The sequence below is a fragment of the Muntiacus reevesi genome, chromosome 7 (assembly GCF_963930625.1).
Source record: "Muntiacus reevesi chromosome 7, mMunRee1.1, whole genome shotgun sequence".
Classification (NCBI taxonomy): Eukaryota; Metazoa; Chordata; class Mammalia; order Artiodactyla; family Cervidae; genus Muntiacus; species Muntiacus reevesi.
The window spans coordinates 54015324-54033005 of record NC_089255.1 but is presented as its reverse complement, the minus strand read 5'-3'; the positions used below and the strand labels follow the sequence as shown (position 1 = coordinate 54033005).

General features: G+C 36.3%; 1 protein-coding gene across 2 annotated transcripts in view; it reads left to right on the top strand.

The window, feature by feature from the left end:
• Positions 1-17682, top strand: part of UNC13C (unc-13 homolog C) — a 621734-nt gene that overhangs the window by 292315 nt on the left and 311737 nt on the right. For both annotated transcript variants that reach the window (XM_065940669.1, XM_065940670.1), the window contains 2 exons: positions 12972-13141; positions 16077-16192. In XM_065940669.1, the coding sequence (XP_065796741.1) occupies positions 12972-13141; positions 16077-16192 (286 nt within the window). The remainder of the gene's footprint in view (positions 1-12971; positions 13142-16076; positions 16193-17682) is intronic.

The following is a 17682-nucleotide window of genomic DNA, read 5'->3' as shown; positions in this document are numbered from 1 at the left end:
TTTCCTCTGTGGTTTCAGTTCCTATCTATCTTTTCCCCCTTGTATGAACCTTTCCACTGTTGGTGGGAATGCAAAATGCTGCAGCTGCTATGGAAAAGTTTGGAGTTTACTCAAAAATTTGAAAATAAAACTAGCATATAATTCAGCAATCTGACTTCTGGGCATATATCCAAAAGAATTAAAATCAGAATCTCAAGGAGTTATTAGTACTTCCACGTTCAGTGTTATTCACAATAGCCAGGATATGGAGACACCCTCACTGTCCAACGACAGGTGAGTGAATGAAGAAAATGTGATGTGTGCATACAATGTGATGTCATTCATCCTTACAAAGGAAGGAAATTCTACAATATGTGTAGTAAGGATGAACCTTAAGGTGTTATGCTAAGCCAGTTACAAAAAGACAAATACTGCATTATTCCACTTTTATGAGATATCTGAAATAGTAATAGTAACAGAATCATAGACCAAAATGACAGTTTTGGAGGCTATAGAGAGTGAGAAATGGGAGTTTACTAATCAACAGACACAGAGTTTCAAATAAGTAAGAGAAGTTTGAGGATCTGCTATACACTGTGTACTTACACCCAACAACACTGTTCATTTCAGTTCAGTTGCTTAGTCATGTCCAACTCTGTGAGCCCATGAATCACAGCACGCCAGGCCTCCCTGTCCATCAACAACTCGCAGAGTCCACTCAAACCCACGTCCATCCAGTCGGTGATGCATCTAGCCATCTCATCCTCTGTCGTCCCCTTCTCCTCCTGCCCCCAATTCCCCCCAATATCAGGGTCTTTTCCAGTGAGTCACCTCTTCACATGAAGTGGCCAAAGTATTGGAGTTTCAGCTTCAGCATCAGTCCTTCCCATGAACACCCAGGACTGATTTCCTTTAAGATGGACTGGTTGGATCTCCTTGCAGTCCAAGGGACTCTCAAGAGTCTTCTCCAACACCACAGTTAGAAAGCATCAATTCTTCTGTGCTCAGCTTTCTTCACAGTCCAACTCTCACATCCATACATGACCACTGGAAAAACCTTAGCCTTGACTAGATGGACCTTTGTTGGCAAAATAATGTCACTGCTTTTTAATATGCTATCTAGGATTGTCATAACTTTCCTTCCAAGGAGTAAGCGTCTTTTAATTTCATGGCTGCAATCACCATCTGCAGTGATTTTGGAGCCCCCCAAAATAAAGTCTGACACTGTTTCCCCATCTGTTTGCCATGAAGTGATGGGACCGGATGCCATGATCTTAGTTTTCTGATTGTTGAGCTTGAAGCCACCTTTTTCACTCTCCTCTTTCCCTTTCATCAAGAGGCTTTTTAGTTCATCTTCACTTTCTGCCATAAGGGTGGTGTCATCTGCATATCTGAGGTTATTGATATTTCTCCCAGCAATCTTGATTCCAGCTTGTGCTTCTTCCAGCCCAGCATTTCTCATGATGTACTCTGCATATAAGTTAAATAAGCAGGGTGACAATATACAGCCTGGACATACTCCTTTTCCTATTTGGAACCAGTCTGTTTTTCCATGTCCAGTTCTAACTGTTGCTTCCTGACCTGCATACAGGTTTCTCAAGAGGCAGGTCAGGTGGTCTGGTATTCCCACCTCTTTCAGAATTTTCCACAATTTATTGTGATCCACACAGTCAAAGGCTTTGGCATAGTCAGTAAAGTAAAAATAGATGTTTTTCTGGAACTCTCTTGCTTTTTCGATGATCCAGCAGATGATGGCAACAATACTGTACCTTACACTTAAAATTTTGTTGAGGAGAAAAAAAAAAAATCTAATTCCCTAGGGGCTCAGTGGTAAAGAATCCACCTTCAGTGCAGAAGACATGGAGACATGGGTTCACTCCCTGAGTTGCGAAGATACCCTGGAGAAGGAAATAGCAATCCACTCTGGTATTCTTGCCTTGGTAATTTTGTGGACAGAGGATCCTGGTGGGCTACAGTCCATGGAGTCGCTAAAGAGTTGGACATGACTGAGTGGCTACTGTTATTGAAATACTCCGGTACTATCATAAAGACAGACGTATAGATCAGTGGAAAAAGAAGAGAGACCCCTGATAAAAATTTTCATCTAAAACATTGTTTTAGTAGTTGAATAAAATTTTACTATATCAGTATGCATCAAGTATTTAATTTTCAGTGTTTTGATAATTAGACTAACTAAAATTTTCCCTATTTTAGAAATTTGCAGTAACTTGTCCTTTGCTATTAAAGGAAAATATATGTTTGAATTAGGTAATTAGCTATATTAGTTAGCTAGTCTAGTTAAAGCCTTCTAAGTGCCCAGTATAGTTTTGTTTTTTATATATTTAATCATGTTTAAAAGATTATTATTGATGCTCTATAATAGTTTTATAGATTGGCCTTGAAGGCCCAATGTAATCACATAACTTGCCTAAAACCATATTGCTAGTAAGTGGTTCAAATGGAATTTAAATCAGGGAGATCTTTTTTTCAAGATGGTTATGTTATTACTCCATTATGCCTATGAACATTGGCTTGAAAGTAAAATGAAAAAGACAACTTATCATATAAATCATAGACCTTGGGATATCAGAGGTAGAATAAGACAACCATAAAGCAATGGCAACATATACTGTTCCGGCTCATTACAGTTACATTATCTTTTGCCTTAGGTGAGTGATGATACTTTAATGATTATCTGGGTCATGGGGATCTTTTTTGTATAGTTATTCTTATTCTTGCCACCTCCTCTTAATATCTTTTGCTTCTGTTATGTCTGTACCATTTCTGTCCTTTATTGTGCCCATCTTTGCATGAAATTTTCCCTTGGTATCTCTAATTTTCTTGAAGAGATCTCTAGTCTTTCCCATTCTATTGTTTTCCTCTATTTCTTTGCATTGATCACTAAGGAAAGCTTTCTTATCTCTCCTTGCTATTCTTTGGAACTCTTCATTCAAATGGATATATCTTTCCTTTTCTCCTTTGATTTTGGCTTCCCTTCTTTTCACAGCTATTTGTAAGGCCTCCTCAGACAATCATTTTGCTTTTTTGCATTTCTTTTTCTTGGGGATGGTCTTGATCCCTGCCTCCTATACAGTGTCAGGAACCTCTGTCCATAGTTCATCAGGCACTCTGTCTATCAGATCTAATCCCTTGAATCTATTTGTCACTTCCACTGTATAATAGTAAGGGATTGATTTAGGTCATACTTGAATGATCTTCAGGTTTTCCCTACTTTCTTCAATTTAAGTCTGAATTTGGCAATAAGGAGAAGCATCGCTATGAACAAAGCTAGTGGAGGTGATGGAATTCCAGTTGAGCTATTTCAAAACCTAAAAGACGATACTGTGAAAGTGCTGCACTCAATATGCGAGCAAATTTGGAAAACTCAGCAGTGGCCACAGGACTTTAAAAAGTCAGTTTTCATTCCAATCCCAAAGAAAGGCAATGCCAAAGAATGCTCAAACTACCACACAGTTGCTCTCATCTCACATGCTAGTAAAGTAAAAGTGAAGTTGCTCAGTCATGTCCGACTCTTTGTGGCCACGTGGACTGTAGCCCACCAGGCTCCTCTGTCCATGGGATTATCCAGGCAAGAATACTGGAGTGGGTTGCCATTTCCTTCTCCAGAGGATCTTCTTGACATAGGGATTGAACCCAGGTCTCCCGAATTGCAGGCAGACACTTTAACCTCTGAGCCACAAGGGAAGACTCACACACGCTAGTAAAGTAATGCTCAAAATTCTCCATGCCAGGCTTCAACAGTATGTGAGCCATGAACTTCCAGATGTTCAAGCTAGATTTATTTATTTATTTATTTTCATTTATTTTTATTAGTCGAAGGCTAATTACTTTACAGTACTGTAGTGGTTTTTGTCGTACATTGACATGAATCAGCCATGGATTTTACAAGTGTTAAAGGCAGAGGAACCAGAGATCAAATTGCCAACATCTGCTGGATCATTGAAAAAGCAAGAGAGTTCCAGAAAAACATCTATTTCTACTTTTTTGACTATGCCAAATTCTTTGACTGTGTGCATCACAACAAACTGTGGAAAATTCTTTAAGAGATGAGAATAACAGACCACCTGACCTGCCTCTTGATAAATCTGTATGCAGGTCAGGAAGCAACAGTTAGTACTGGACATGGAAAAACAGACTGGTTCCAAATAGGGAAAGGAGTACATCAAGGCTGTATATTGTCACCCTGCCTATTTAACTTATATGCAGAGTATATCATGAGAAACACTGGGCTGGATGATGCACAAGCTGGAATCAACGTTGCTGCAGGAAATATCAATAACCTCAGATATGCAGATGACACCACCCTTATGGCAGAAACAAAGAACTAAAAAGCCTCCTGATGAAAGTGAAAGAGGAGAGTGAAAAAGTTGGCTTAAAACTCAATATTCAAAAAACTAAGATCATGGCATCTGGTCCCATCACTTCATGGCAAATAGATGGGGAAACAGTGAAAAGAATGACAGACTTTTTATTTTGGGAGGCTCCAATATCACTGCAGATGGTGACTGTAGCCATGAAATTAAAAGATGCTTGCTCCTTGGAAGATAATTTATGATTAACTTAGATGGCATATTAAAAAGCAGAGACGTTACTTTGCCATCAAATGTCCATCTAGTCAAAGCTTTGGTTTTTCCAGTATTCATGTATGGATGTGAGAGTTGGACTATAAAGAAATCTGAGCACCGAAGAATTGATGCTTTTGAACTGTGGTGTTGGAGAAGACTCTTGAGAGTCCCTTGGACTGCAAGGAGATCCAACCAGTCCATCCTAAAGGAGATCAGTCCTGAATATGCATTGGAAGGACTGATGCTGAAGCTGAAACTCCAATACTTTGGCTACCTGATGCGGAGAGCTGACTCATTTGGAAAGACCCTGATGCTGGGAAAGTTTGAAGGCAGGAGGAGAAGGGGACAATAGAGGATGAGATGGTTGGATGGCATCACCAACTCACTGGGTATGAGTTTGAGTAAACTCTGGGAGTTGGTTATGGACAGGGAAGCCTGGCATGCTGCAGTCTATGGGGTCACAAAGAGTCGGACAAGACTGAACCACTGAACTGAACTGACTATCTTTTGCCCTACAGATCATTGACATGCAGTTTCTTTATCTTTGGACAATTTAAAACAAAATGCAAGTCACCATTTAAAGAAAAGTCAGATTTAGAAAGATAATGCCTTGAATCCAATGTCCAATAAATGTCAAACATTCTTCCAAAGTGAATCTTTTCCCCAACTTCAAGCACATGGTTAATTTTCAGATATACCAGTAGCCACTAATTGGAATATGCACATTTGTAATAGTTAAAGAAAATAATAAAGAAGAGTAAGATTTCTTTGACCAATGATATTTTCTTATATTTTTGGTAAATTATTTTTTCATATCTAATTGCTCTAGTGGTAGGGACTGGAAAAAAATGTTTTTTAGGGAATTTTCATACAGAGGTGATCTTTTATCAGATATTGAGAGGCAGGTTCATCAGGTAGAGGACTAGGGAAAAGACATCCTTGCCCAATGAAACACAATGAAAAAAATGTCTGAGCTGGTAAAATGTATGGTGAACCAAGGGAGGTGGTGAGTAGAGACCACCCTTATTGCACACAATCTTATACTCACACTCATTTATGTTTCTCCTAATTTTTGAGACAGTAATTTGATCCTTCTGTTTTCTATATATGTCGTTGCTTTTTTAAAAAATTATATTTGGCATATAAATTTAAGGAACAGCAGGTTGATTTGATACATGTATACTATAATATGGTTGCCATTGTAGCATTAACTAGCTCCTCTATCACATATCATGATTATCATTACCTTTTTGTCTTGGGTATAATTAAGATCTAATCTCTTAGCAGATTTGATGATTATAATATAATATCATTGCCTGTATTCATTATACTGTGCATTCGATCTTTAGGACTCATTTAGCTACTATTTTATACTCTTAAATATCATCTCTCCTATTTCCCCATCTTCTAGATCCCTGATAAGCACTATTTTGTTCTTTCTAGTTTGTTTTCTAGATTTCACATATAAGTGATCTTATAGACCTTCCTGTTTTCTGATCTCTCTCCCTAAGTGGTCTCTCTTTTCACAGCAAAATTGACATGAAGAATTTTTCTAAACAAGCAAATTTCTTACTTTTATTACTTTAACATAACTAATATTTTATCTTTTTTTTTCTTTAAATTCTCTTTCTGAGAGTTGCTTATGTATAGAAACACTACCAATTCTTGTATGTTGACTTTGTATCCCACGAGTTTTAATAAGGGCATTTATCATTATACACTTCTCTTCTAGAACTGCTATTGCTGCTCTATATTTTCATTTTCTTTTTTTTTTTCCATTTATTTTTTTTAGTTGGAAGCTAATTACTTTACAGTATTGTAGTGGTATTTGTCATACATTGACATGAATCAGCCATGGATTTACATGTGATCCCCCCTCCCACCTCCTTCCCCATCCCATCCCTCTGGGTCTTCCCAGTGCACCAGCCCCAAGCACTTGTCTCATACATCCAACCTGGGCTGATGATCTGTTTCACCCTTGATAATATACATGTTTTGATGCTGTTCTCTCTAACAGCATCTAACCTCATCTTCTCCCACAGAGTCCAAAATTCTGTTCTGTACATCTGTGTCTCTTTTTCTGCATTGTATGTAGGGTTATCGTTACCATCTTTCTAAATTCCATATATATGTGTTAGTATGCTGTATTGGTCTTTATGTTTCTGGCTTACTTCACTCTGTATGATGAGCTCCAGTTTCATCCATCTCATTAGAATTGATTCAAATGAATTCTTTTTCATGGCTGAGTAATATTCCATGGTGTATATGTACCACAGCTTCCTTATCCATTCGTCTGCTGATGGGCATCTAGGCTGCATCCATGTCCTGACATGAACAGTGCTATGATGAACATTGGGGTACATGTGTCTCCTTCAGATCTGGTTTCCTCGGTGTGTATGGCCAGGAGTGGGATTGCTGGGTCATATGGCAGTTCCATTTCCAGTTTTTTAAGGAATCTCCACTCTGTTCTCCATAGTGGCTGTACTAGTTTGCATTCCCACCAACAGTGTAAGAGGGTTCCCTTTTCTCCACACCCTCTCCATCCTTTATTGCTTATAGACTTTTGGATAGCAGCCATCCTGACTGGTATGTAATGATACCTCATTGTGGTTTTGATTTGCATTTCTCTGATAATGAGTGATGTTGAGCATCTTTTCATGTGTTTGTTAGCCATCTGTATGTCTTTTTTGGAGAAATGTCTGTTTAGTTCTTTGGCCCATTTTTTGATTGAGTCATTTATTTTTTTGGAATTGAGCTTCAGGAGTTGCTTGTATATGTTTGAGATTAATTCTTTGTCTGCTTCATTTGCTATTATTTTTTCCCAGTCTGAGGGCTGTCTTTTCACCTTGCTTATAGTTTCCTTTATTGTGCAAAAGCTTTTAAGTTTCATTAGGTCCCATTTGTTTATTTTTGCTTTTATTTCCAATATTCTGGGAGGTGGGTCATAGAGGATCCTGCTGTGATTTATATTGGACAGTGTTTTGCCTATGTTCTCCTCTAGGAGTTTTATAGTTTCTGGTCTTATATTTAGATCTCTAATCCATTTTGAGTTTATTTTTGTGTATGGTGTTAGAAAGTGTTCTTGTTTCATTCTTTTACAAGTGGTTGACCAGTTTTCCCAGCACCACTTGTTAGAGAGGTACTTTATCATCTTTAATGTCAAATAATACTTAAAACAACTATTAAAATAAATTTATCTGCAATATTATTTCTTGTGAAGGAAACATTAGATATAAAAAGAGAACAAAGGGTTTTGAGGTATTAATGATCCAATTGTAGGGCTGTAAGGTGGGGCAGGAAAATTGGTGTATCAGGTAAGATTGATGTATCTTTGTCCTTTGGTTCTCTGATCTATTCCAGTAGTAGAATAAATCTACAACATCCGATTACTGCATAGAAAACCATCAGAAAAACTTAAACAAAAGGAATATGTTGAGGACCGGTGTTTTTTTCTTTCTTTCTTTCTATTTTTTTTTTGGGTCAGTTCAGATTCCCATAATTAATTGGCCTTGATAAATATAGTAGGAAAAGTCACTGTTCACTGGCACCGGTTTTGAACTTAGAGTTTGTTTATCTGCTCTGATTCAATTGAAAGATAATAGGGTTAGGGCTCTTGATTCAATAACAAGACACCTATACTGTGATGGAAGTGGGTTACATAATTCATAATAAATCATTGAGAGGAAATGTGTGCATCAAGTGTCTCACATATTTCCATTTGGTGGGTCAGAGTTTAAGGAATTAAGCTGTAACTAGAGAATTTAATTACTGTTTGAAAGGCTGCTGCTGCTTTGCCTCTGGATGGCTCTTGCAAGTTTCTGGCTGATGATTTTTTTCAATCAATTCCCTGCCTTTCAGCTTGAGCTGAAAGAGATTATTTATAATTGTTAGATTTTTTAAAATACAATTTTGTTGATTATAACAGGAAAAGATAAAGACTAAAAAAAATTTCACTAATCTTACCACGTATATTTTGAATATAACCTTACAGATTGTTTCAATGCATATATATGTATATAAACTCATATTTATATATACATTTAATATCTATCTTATGTGTCTATTAACAAAATTTAATACAGTGACATTTAAAATATTATAGAAATTTCATTTACTATACTTAAAATATATAGCTAGAATTTTACAGATTCTTAAAGAATATGATTTTAATTGCAACTTCATTTACTATTGTTTTTTTTTCTTGGTATAGTTGCCGTGTGAGATTATTTTAGTTACTTCATTATAACTAGTTCAACTATAGATACAGTTCTCATTTTTGAATGACTCTTTGCTCATATACTACTTTCATGACTTCCCATCAGAGGATGACTGTTTGAGCAAGAGCTTGTTGTTCTATTGAAATCAGGCTTTATTGGCTTTATGAAATTCATGAGGATCTCTTTAGGTAAAACAATCCTTCTCAGAATAGGTTAAACTTCTATAACTTGGGTTTGGGGTTTATTTTTGTTTGGTTTTTTAATTTGCTTTTTGTCTTTGTTTTGCTTTAATTATAGGAGATATGTATTTGGACTATATCCAGGAAACTAAATCTAAAAAAAAAAAATTGCAGTGAGACCATTTGAAAATTTAGTATAAGTAATTATAAAGAAATTAGCCTTTTGGATGGCTGCCAAAAGAAAATTAGCCATGTAGTGATTGGCAGTGCAGAGATTAGGGTACCTGCAAATTGAAAACAGAAATAAAGACAAAACAGAACATAAACCCACATAATAATCCTGAGTTCCAAAGGGTGAAATGCTTTGCTTTAATTTCGGAAATAATAAAATAACATTCCTATGGAAACAAAGCCATTCCTGTATTTAATAATGAAAAAACATAAAATTGGGCATATTAATTACTCTTTAAGATAGATGCACATTGTTTTTAGTTAAGAAAAAAGTATGATGCAAATTGTCCTAACAGTACTTACTTTATTTACCAAGAGTTTGTGAAGCAAAATATCTTATTCTCCTCTTATAGGAAAGGCAAGCCACAAGCTGGTGAATTAAGACAGGAATCTTTGTCCGCTAATTAATCAGGGTGGAAATGATCTAATAGAGTAAGATTTAATGGAATTATATGTGATAGATTTTTCTCTTGTGTGTAAAAAATCTTTCTGTCAGATTTTCCTATATGAGCATACAGTTTCCCATCCAAATAATAAACCTTTGTATTTTCATGAAAGTCAAAGTTTGTGAAACACATGCTAATAGTTAAGGAATGATATAAAACACAGCAAGTATAAAAATAGTAAGAGTTAATAATTAAACATTTTAAACCATTTTGTATATAATCAAACAAAATGAACTTGGTAGATTTTTAAATTATTTTCCCACTGATTCAGTTAGAATTTTATTAAACTTCTTATTAAGCCATGATGGTAGCTTAGTCAAAAAGAGATTTATTTCTTTCAACAAGAATTCCAGGTATAGGCGTTCGAGGGCTAGTATGGAGAAGGAAATAGCAACCCTGTCCAGCATTGCCTGAGATGTCTCATGGACAGAGGAGCCTGGTGAGCTTACAGTCCATGGGGTTGCAAAGAGTCAGACCCAACTGAGCAACCAAACAACAACAGTGGTAACTCTATTATCCCTTCAAAGTGAAAAGCTTAATCTATGTTCCTCATTTATCATCTTCCGTGGAAGATGTTCTTTATCCATATTCCAGAGGAATAAAAGAAGAAAATAGAAGAGACAGAGCCAGAAGACTTTTGCTTATATCTCAATGAGTAGAACTGTGTCAAGTGGTCATCTCTAGTTTCAAGGGAGACTAGGATATTGCACAGAAGCAGGAAAGGGAAGGAAGGCTTGAAAAAGTATTGGCTGAATGAACTTATGGTATCTGTCACCTTCCAACTCTTTGAGCATTCAGTATTTATTCATGATATTTCCATCTCTGTATGTACTTTAAACATAATGGATCCATCCTCTGTCTTCCAAGGTAGGTAGTCCCCAAATTATATCCAGTTACTGGGTTTAGTATGAAGTCTAGGATCTTTGGGTAATCTCTTTATCACCTCCAGGTTTGGTTCTTTGTCATTTCTAAGTCTATAAATTAAAGATACATCATCTTCTTCTAATATCTCCAGTGTATTAGTATAAAGGGGAAAGAAATTAGGATAAAAGCAGTTTATCCTAAAAAAAAAAAAAAAAAGTCTCATTCAGTAACAGGGAACAAGGGAAGCATATGACTATCAGTGGTACATAGCAAATATAGAGTCCTGCTCAGCAGGTTACTCAGGATTTCCTGATACTAGCAACAGAAGTCATTCCTTGGCTAGCCAATCTGGCAGGCCTTAGCACTTCTTGGTGAATTTCTTTTATATATTTTCTCCAAGTCCTTGGTTCTACATCTGGGGGGGCCTTCCTTGACCAACGTGCCAATGCCTGCATTCTACGCAGATGCTGTGTAAAATGAAAGTAAATGAAAGAGGGCTCTAAAAGATTTAAAAGGCATTGTGTATCTACGAAACCATAAATTGGGACCATCCTAGGAAATCCAGGTTTATGGTCTTCCTAGCTGGGAAGAGGTTCTACTTGGAGTCCACTTCCTACTGCAGTGAGTTCAAGGACCCAGAAATTACTTTAAATAAAGCCTGTAGCAATCCTGGGGCACATTTAAAAGTACCATGCCCTGGAGGTTTTATCAGACTTCCAGGAGGTGAGCTTCAAGACAATTTTTAAGTAACCACATACCCCTGGAAAATTTACCTCATTATCACTGGCTCCTTTGTTCTGACCAATGCCTCTCTCTTAACCTAACGGCTGCTGCCTGCCTCTACTCCTATAACCCCTGCCTATAGCCCTATATCACTGTATGCCAGGGTGCAGCACCATTAATCTGATCTTTTCCATTAAGTTCCCTTTCATTGTCACTTAGAGACTTCCTAAAGAAAGGTGTTTGAAATACCCTGGGGTAACAGTTTTATCTATTTTTGAAGCTGCACTCAGAAACTTCTGCTTGTATGCATACATTTTGTATACAGAAGCAGCTGGCAGTCCTCAAACCCCTGTAGTTCCAAATTGTGATATTCTCAGTTGTGTGGGACACAAGCAGAGTGACCTCTTTCAGAATAGCTGTGTTCCCTTGCATCTCTGCTTAGAGGAGTCAAGCTATAGTTTGAGTGCATCTCTATCTACCACAGTACATTTGTGAAAGCAGCAAGACTTAATGAGCATATGCCAATATTCTGAATTTTACTCATACCATTCATACTAATAAAGAAGTTTGAGTTGGTATGTGGTCACGATTCCAAAGTATAGCAAACAACAGTTTGACCAGTTGTTTTGCTGTTGCACTCCAAAGTGCAGTGGCTCTGAAGCCTGAGGTAATTAAACCTTCAATGCTTGCCCTCATCACCTCCTCCACAAAGTCAATTCCACATTTTAAGTTCTATTATTGTAGCTCTCTTCATTCTTTGAAAACTATTACATTATTCATTATTGTTCATTGCAGCCAACAGAACCCACTCTAGTTTATGCAGAAAAAAAAATTATTTCATAGACTCAGATTGCTCAAGAATTTTTGGAGAGGCCAGAGGCCAGCCTCTAAATCAATTGTGCAAAAACAATGTCCAATTTATATCATGAGGCTTCTTTGCAAACACACACACACACACACACACACACAATTGCCACTATTGATCAATTATTTTTCCCTTAGTACTAAATACCAGAGACTGTAGGACAAAGTGCTAAAGACCACCACCCTTGTTGCTAAAAGAATTAAACCCCACAATACAACCACTGCCTCACTTTGCTCAATTTGAATTCAGATATTGCTTGAATGCAGGTCAAACATGTGGACCATAACTACAAAGGAATCTAAGAATGTGATTTATCAAGTTTAAGTTTTGAGAAGTTGAGGAACATAAGGAGGAACATATAGCCAAAATAGAAGGAGAATTTTTAGAGATGTTGGGCATCCTTATGTCATGACTTGATTTAACAATATCTTATATGCTTAACTGAGATTTTTAACTTATTAGGCAAACTATGTAATGTCCACTTTCTCAACACCCATTGCAATTAAATTAGCTTTATGATACATAATTTTCTGAGCATGGACATGTTGCCATAGATAACTGTTGCAAATAGGAAATATATCATAGAGAAAGCAGCCCACAGGTTTCTGACCCATATTCAGTTATATGTAGTTCAGTTAAAAGAAATAGAATGGAATGGGGCAGGATTTTCTCTTATTAACATTACTTAACAATTGCAGCCTTTTTTCAATATCTTTGATACCTGCAACATCCAATGGATGGAATGGTCCATGGGAAATCTTATTTACTATGCAATGTGGTATGCCTTTCTGGATTAGATAAGATTTAAAACAAATTGCTAACATCAAATGACATTTAGAGAAGTTAGCAATGGTTATTAACTTGTCCACGTCTATTTTCAGTGAGTGCCATAACTCCACAGATCGAATCAAAGTCAGAGTGTGGGATGAAGATGATGACATCAAATCCAGAGTGAAGCAACATTTCAAAAAGGAGTCAGATGATTTTCTGGGACAAACAATTGTAGAAGTGAGGACCCTGAGTGGAGAGATGGATGTCTGGTACAATTTAGGTGACTATCTTGTATCTACTTGAAACATGTTAAATAAAATTCCAGAATATCTGTGACAGGTATTATATTCCCATATTGGTAAAAATAGCCAGTGTTTTTCTAGAACATTTACTTGGCCTTTAGGCAGGTAAGTTTCATTAGAAAATAAGGTGATAATTATTTAAACTCAATATTATTTAAAGATACTGGCAAATTTGAGATAAAAAAAAGTCTTTCAAGGAACCAAATGGGTGTCTTTTAGGAGAAAAATATTATTCCATCCTGAATTTTTAGTTCATAAAGTATAGCTTCAAAAAACTTTGCCAAATGTATAGAAAACAAATAACCTGTGACTTAATTATGTCTGACTTATTTCTTATTTTCTTTCAGTCCCTTAATGAATTTTGGCAATAAACAAAAAGTATATTTTAGATATCTTTCAAAGATGATATGAAAGTAGGCTTTAGTAAGGCAAAGCTTTACCCATATGCTTTTTCTGATGGTGAAGATATGAGAATGCTTAATTGGCATAATTTTAAGATGGAATTTTATTATTGTACCAAGAATTAAATCAAGATAAGTTTTGATTTGACTTTTCCCACAATTGAATAATAACCTAGAATCTTTAGTGCTGACTTAAATAACAGTAAAAAGATATGGATCACCTCATTTTCTGTAAAGGACATGATCTAAAAATATACTTATCATATTATTGGGAATTTTTTAATTACATTTTTAAGATATGGTGGTGAATCTAAGAAAAGTTTACACACTTCCAGGATTATGAAATGTTTGATTTTAGGATACCTACATATTTTAGCACATTACAGAGTGCTTTTCACTTTTAGAATCTACGTACTTCAAGTAATACAGCAGTTTTCAAAGTTAAGGGATGAGGTTACAGGATTGATGGCTGTCTAAATTAAGAAGGAGAGAGATGTAATTGAACACAAACAATTCAAGCTAGACTAAAAACTCATTATCGAAAATATTTTATTTTGAAGAAATCTCTCTTAAAAGTAATGCTTCTCCATTAATGGCATAGAGTTTTTGCTTCATTTATAATGATAATCCTCCTGTATCTTGTTTATACTATTAAATAACTTTATACATGAAAACAGAGATGTTAGGAAAGGGTAAATTTCAGACTGTTAACTCTGCACAATTTTCACAAGTTGTGTTTTTGTTTTTTTTTAATTTTTCAGTGGGTTTTGTCATACATTGATATGAATCAGCCATAGAGTTACACGTATTCCCCATCCCGGTCCCCCATCCCACCTCCCTCTCCACCCGATTCCTCTGGGTCTTCCCAGCCCACCAGGCCCGAGCACTTGACTCATGCCTCCCACCTGGGCTGGTGGTCTGTTTCACCACAGATAATATACATGCTGTGTTTTAATTAAAGAGCAATTTAATTGACTGTACATGCACTTTTGTTTTCCTGTGATAAATTAGCATGTTGTTGAATTGAGTTATAATTCAGAAGAGAAATTCCTCAAATTATTCTTTTGACAAAATGTACAAGGGTATAGTCAGTTTGCAAAAGAATTTGAGTGTGCTTCTAATAAAATCTGCCACCCAGCTCTCCTGCAGAAACTGTCCTTCAGTGTATGGAGAGAAAAATACGATGCAGCCCAACATGGATGCTTGTGCCTGCTCATCCTCAATTCACACTTTTGTGCCATCATTACTGATATTTAACCTTTAGAGGGAAAACAGGTTTTAGCTTTGTATAAAATCCACAGTGGGTTCAATCCCCATTAGTAACATATTTTCATTCTTTGTGCAATGTTACTCCTTCCTCAACACTCAGAATTCATTTCACCATGCAGAGGAGGAGTTAGCCAAAAGTTCTGGGCATCCGAGCAAAGCCTGTGTCCCATGAATCCATTGTGATGATGGTACTCAGGTATTTGGTACACAGGATCCCCTGTGATCCTGGGGAAAGGTCTGTGACAAAGAGGTCTGAAGACTTGACTTTCTCTTGGCTACAGCAGACAACTTAAGCATTTGTTGAGAATCAACTCTCCTAGCCAGTAGGAGAAACTCTCATAATCCCAGCATTAAGTGAAGACTCTTAGCAACACAATGACTATTAACTATTAACCATGAAAAATCAGCGGACATTCCACAAGAAGAAAGTAGACTTCATGATTTAACTATATCTTATCTGGCTAAAATATAGTAATGTGTAGAAAGAGGGGCAATTAAAGAAGTCTTCACCACTGACTTGGTGTGGCTCTCCATTTTCATCTTTGGTTTTTTTAGATGAATCAGCTTGCTTCTTTATGTGTTTAATCAGGGAAGCAGGTATCAGTCATAGGTCCCCTACCTACATTCACACCCTAGAAATTTGTCTAAGTTTATCTTTCTCTCAAAGCTACCCCTAAGTTCATATTAGATGCATATATTCACATACATTACACACACATTATTTGAATTGATTACATATTGACTCCATTCAAACAAAGAAAGAATAACACTCATTAGTAAACACAGGTTGTAGACTATAGGTCTTCATGAATCACTGACAGAGAAAACTATTAACAGATGTTTTTGTTAGAGCTTTGACTCTTTTTTCAAGGACAGAAAGAATGGGACATTTTGATAAAGTACTCTGCTGATTAATTTTATCTTTGAGTTATTTTGCTTTTAATTGCACAAATAATTAATTTTTATCATCTTAACTGATCTAGTACATGGAACTTTGTATCAGAATGGTAGAATCATCTGATTAAGCTTTTCTATTTGAAATACCTGTATCACATTTTGACGATCTCAATGACATATAGGCACATTACTTTAAATTGTATTTAGCAGAATCATTATTGTTAATCAAACCTGATCTAGAAAAATGACTTTTCACAATATAAGCCTTTTTTTAAGCTTTTGAGAACTTGTATAAGAAAAATGATATTGTCAAAAGTGACCGACCAATTACTTTCTGCTTTATCAGAGAAACGGACAGATAAATCAGCTGTGTCTGGGGCCATTCGACTGAAAATTAATGTGGAAATAAAAGGAGAGGAGAAGGTTGCTCCATATCATATACAATATACATGTCTACATGAGGTAAGTAACTTGAATTATATTAATAATAAGACCTAGATAAATTGCACTGATTAGAGACAATGCAACAAAATATTTGTTTTAAAAATAGAATAGAATTAGGTTTGTGAAATTGTCCCTGAAGTTCTTATTCTTTACAATAGCAAGTGATATGCTGGGGTATCACATAGCCTATATATTGCCCCCTGAAGAGAGGGCTGGTTGTCTTAAAATGAGGTTTAGAACAAGCATATGAGGCAAGTTTTAATAAACAAGGCAATGAGATGATAATGAACAAGTAGAGCAAATTACCATCCTTCCAGGGAGGAAGAAGACTGTTAGAAAGCATTCATTGAAGAAATAAGTCATGATATTTTGGAAGCATTAAATCTATAGTATCACCGTAATAATGAAGGAGAAGATCCAAATCATGCTAATTTTTGAGAACTCTGAGTTAGTGCTCAGGTTATGTTGAAGATTTAATTAGGACTATTGTGTTTTAAATATGAAAAATCTGATATTGTAGAAATGTTGTTGGGAAGCCAATGTAATTAGCAGTAAATTTGTCTTTTTCTGAGTATAACAGAGGACTTCATACATACTGAACCCTCCTCCATTTTAACTACCCTTTCCACAAACATATCTAGGTAGCAAGTATCAGAATGTAGGTTTGCACCCGCGAATAGTAGAGAATATACTATCCAAAAAGAGGAGCTTGGTTGGCTTAGAAAGAAGTAAAGAGCACTTAGACTGAATCAAAAGAGCAGATGCTCTAGGCCCCTCGTGCCTCAGTGTCCCTGCACAGACAAGCAATCTTGGGCTTCTATTGGATGCTTTGCAACTGAGAGCTTAGTTTGACATGTCACTGGAGCTTTTCCATGATGCAAAAGACACATCCCATGTATCAAAAAAATATGTGGTGAAGCTGAGGACTATACCTTTCTCCCTGTTCAAAGAGGTCCAGAGAAAGTACCTTCCTATGAAAGAGGAAGATAGGTGGGAGAATCATTGCTCTTTGCACACGATTTTTCCTAAGTATATCTATGAAAATGTATATGTAATTATTTGCATCTCCCTTTCACTAAAGAAGGAAACAAGGAACAGTATCTAAGTCATTTACACATTGCACAGTAATTAGCGATAGAACCAAGTAATTAGAGATAGAACCAATCTCCTGAGTACAGACTAGCCAGTGATAATCCATCAAGGAAGGTGGTTCACCAAATGCAGTGTTCTGTGACAGCCTAGGGGAGTGGGATGGGGTGGGCGGTAGAGGGAGGCTCAAGAGTGAGGAGAGATATGTATACCTACGGCTGATTCATTTGATGTAGGACAGAAACCAACACGATATTGTAAAGTAAGCATCCTTTAATTAAAAATAAAATTAAAAAAAAAAGAAAAGTGGTTCAGTTTGTAGACCAATAGCAATAAATCTCAAACTGGCAGGATAGGGAGCCAACTCTGGCCATAAAATGTGGGCAGAGATTTGGAATGACAGGAATAGCGTCTTGCTT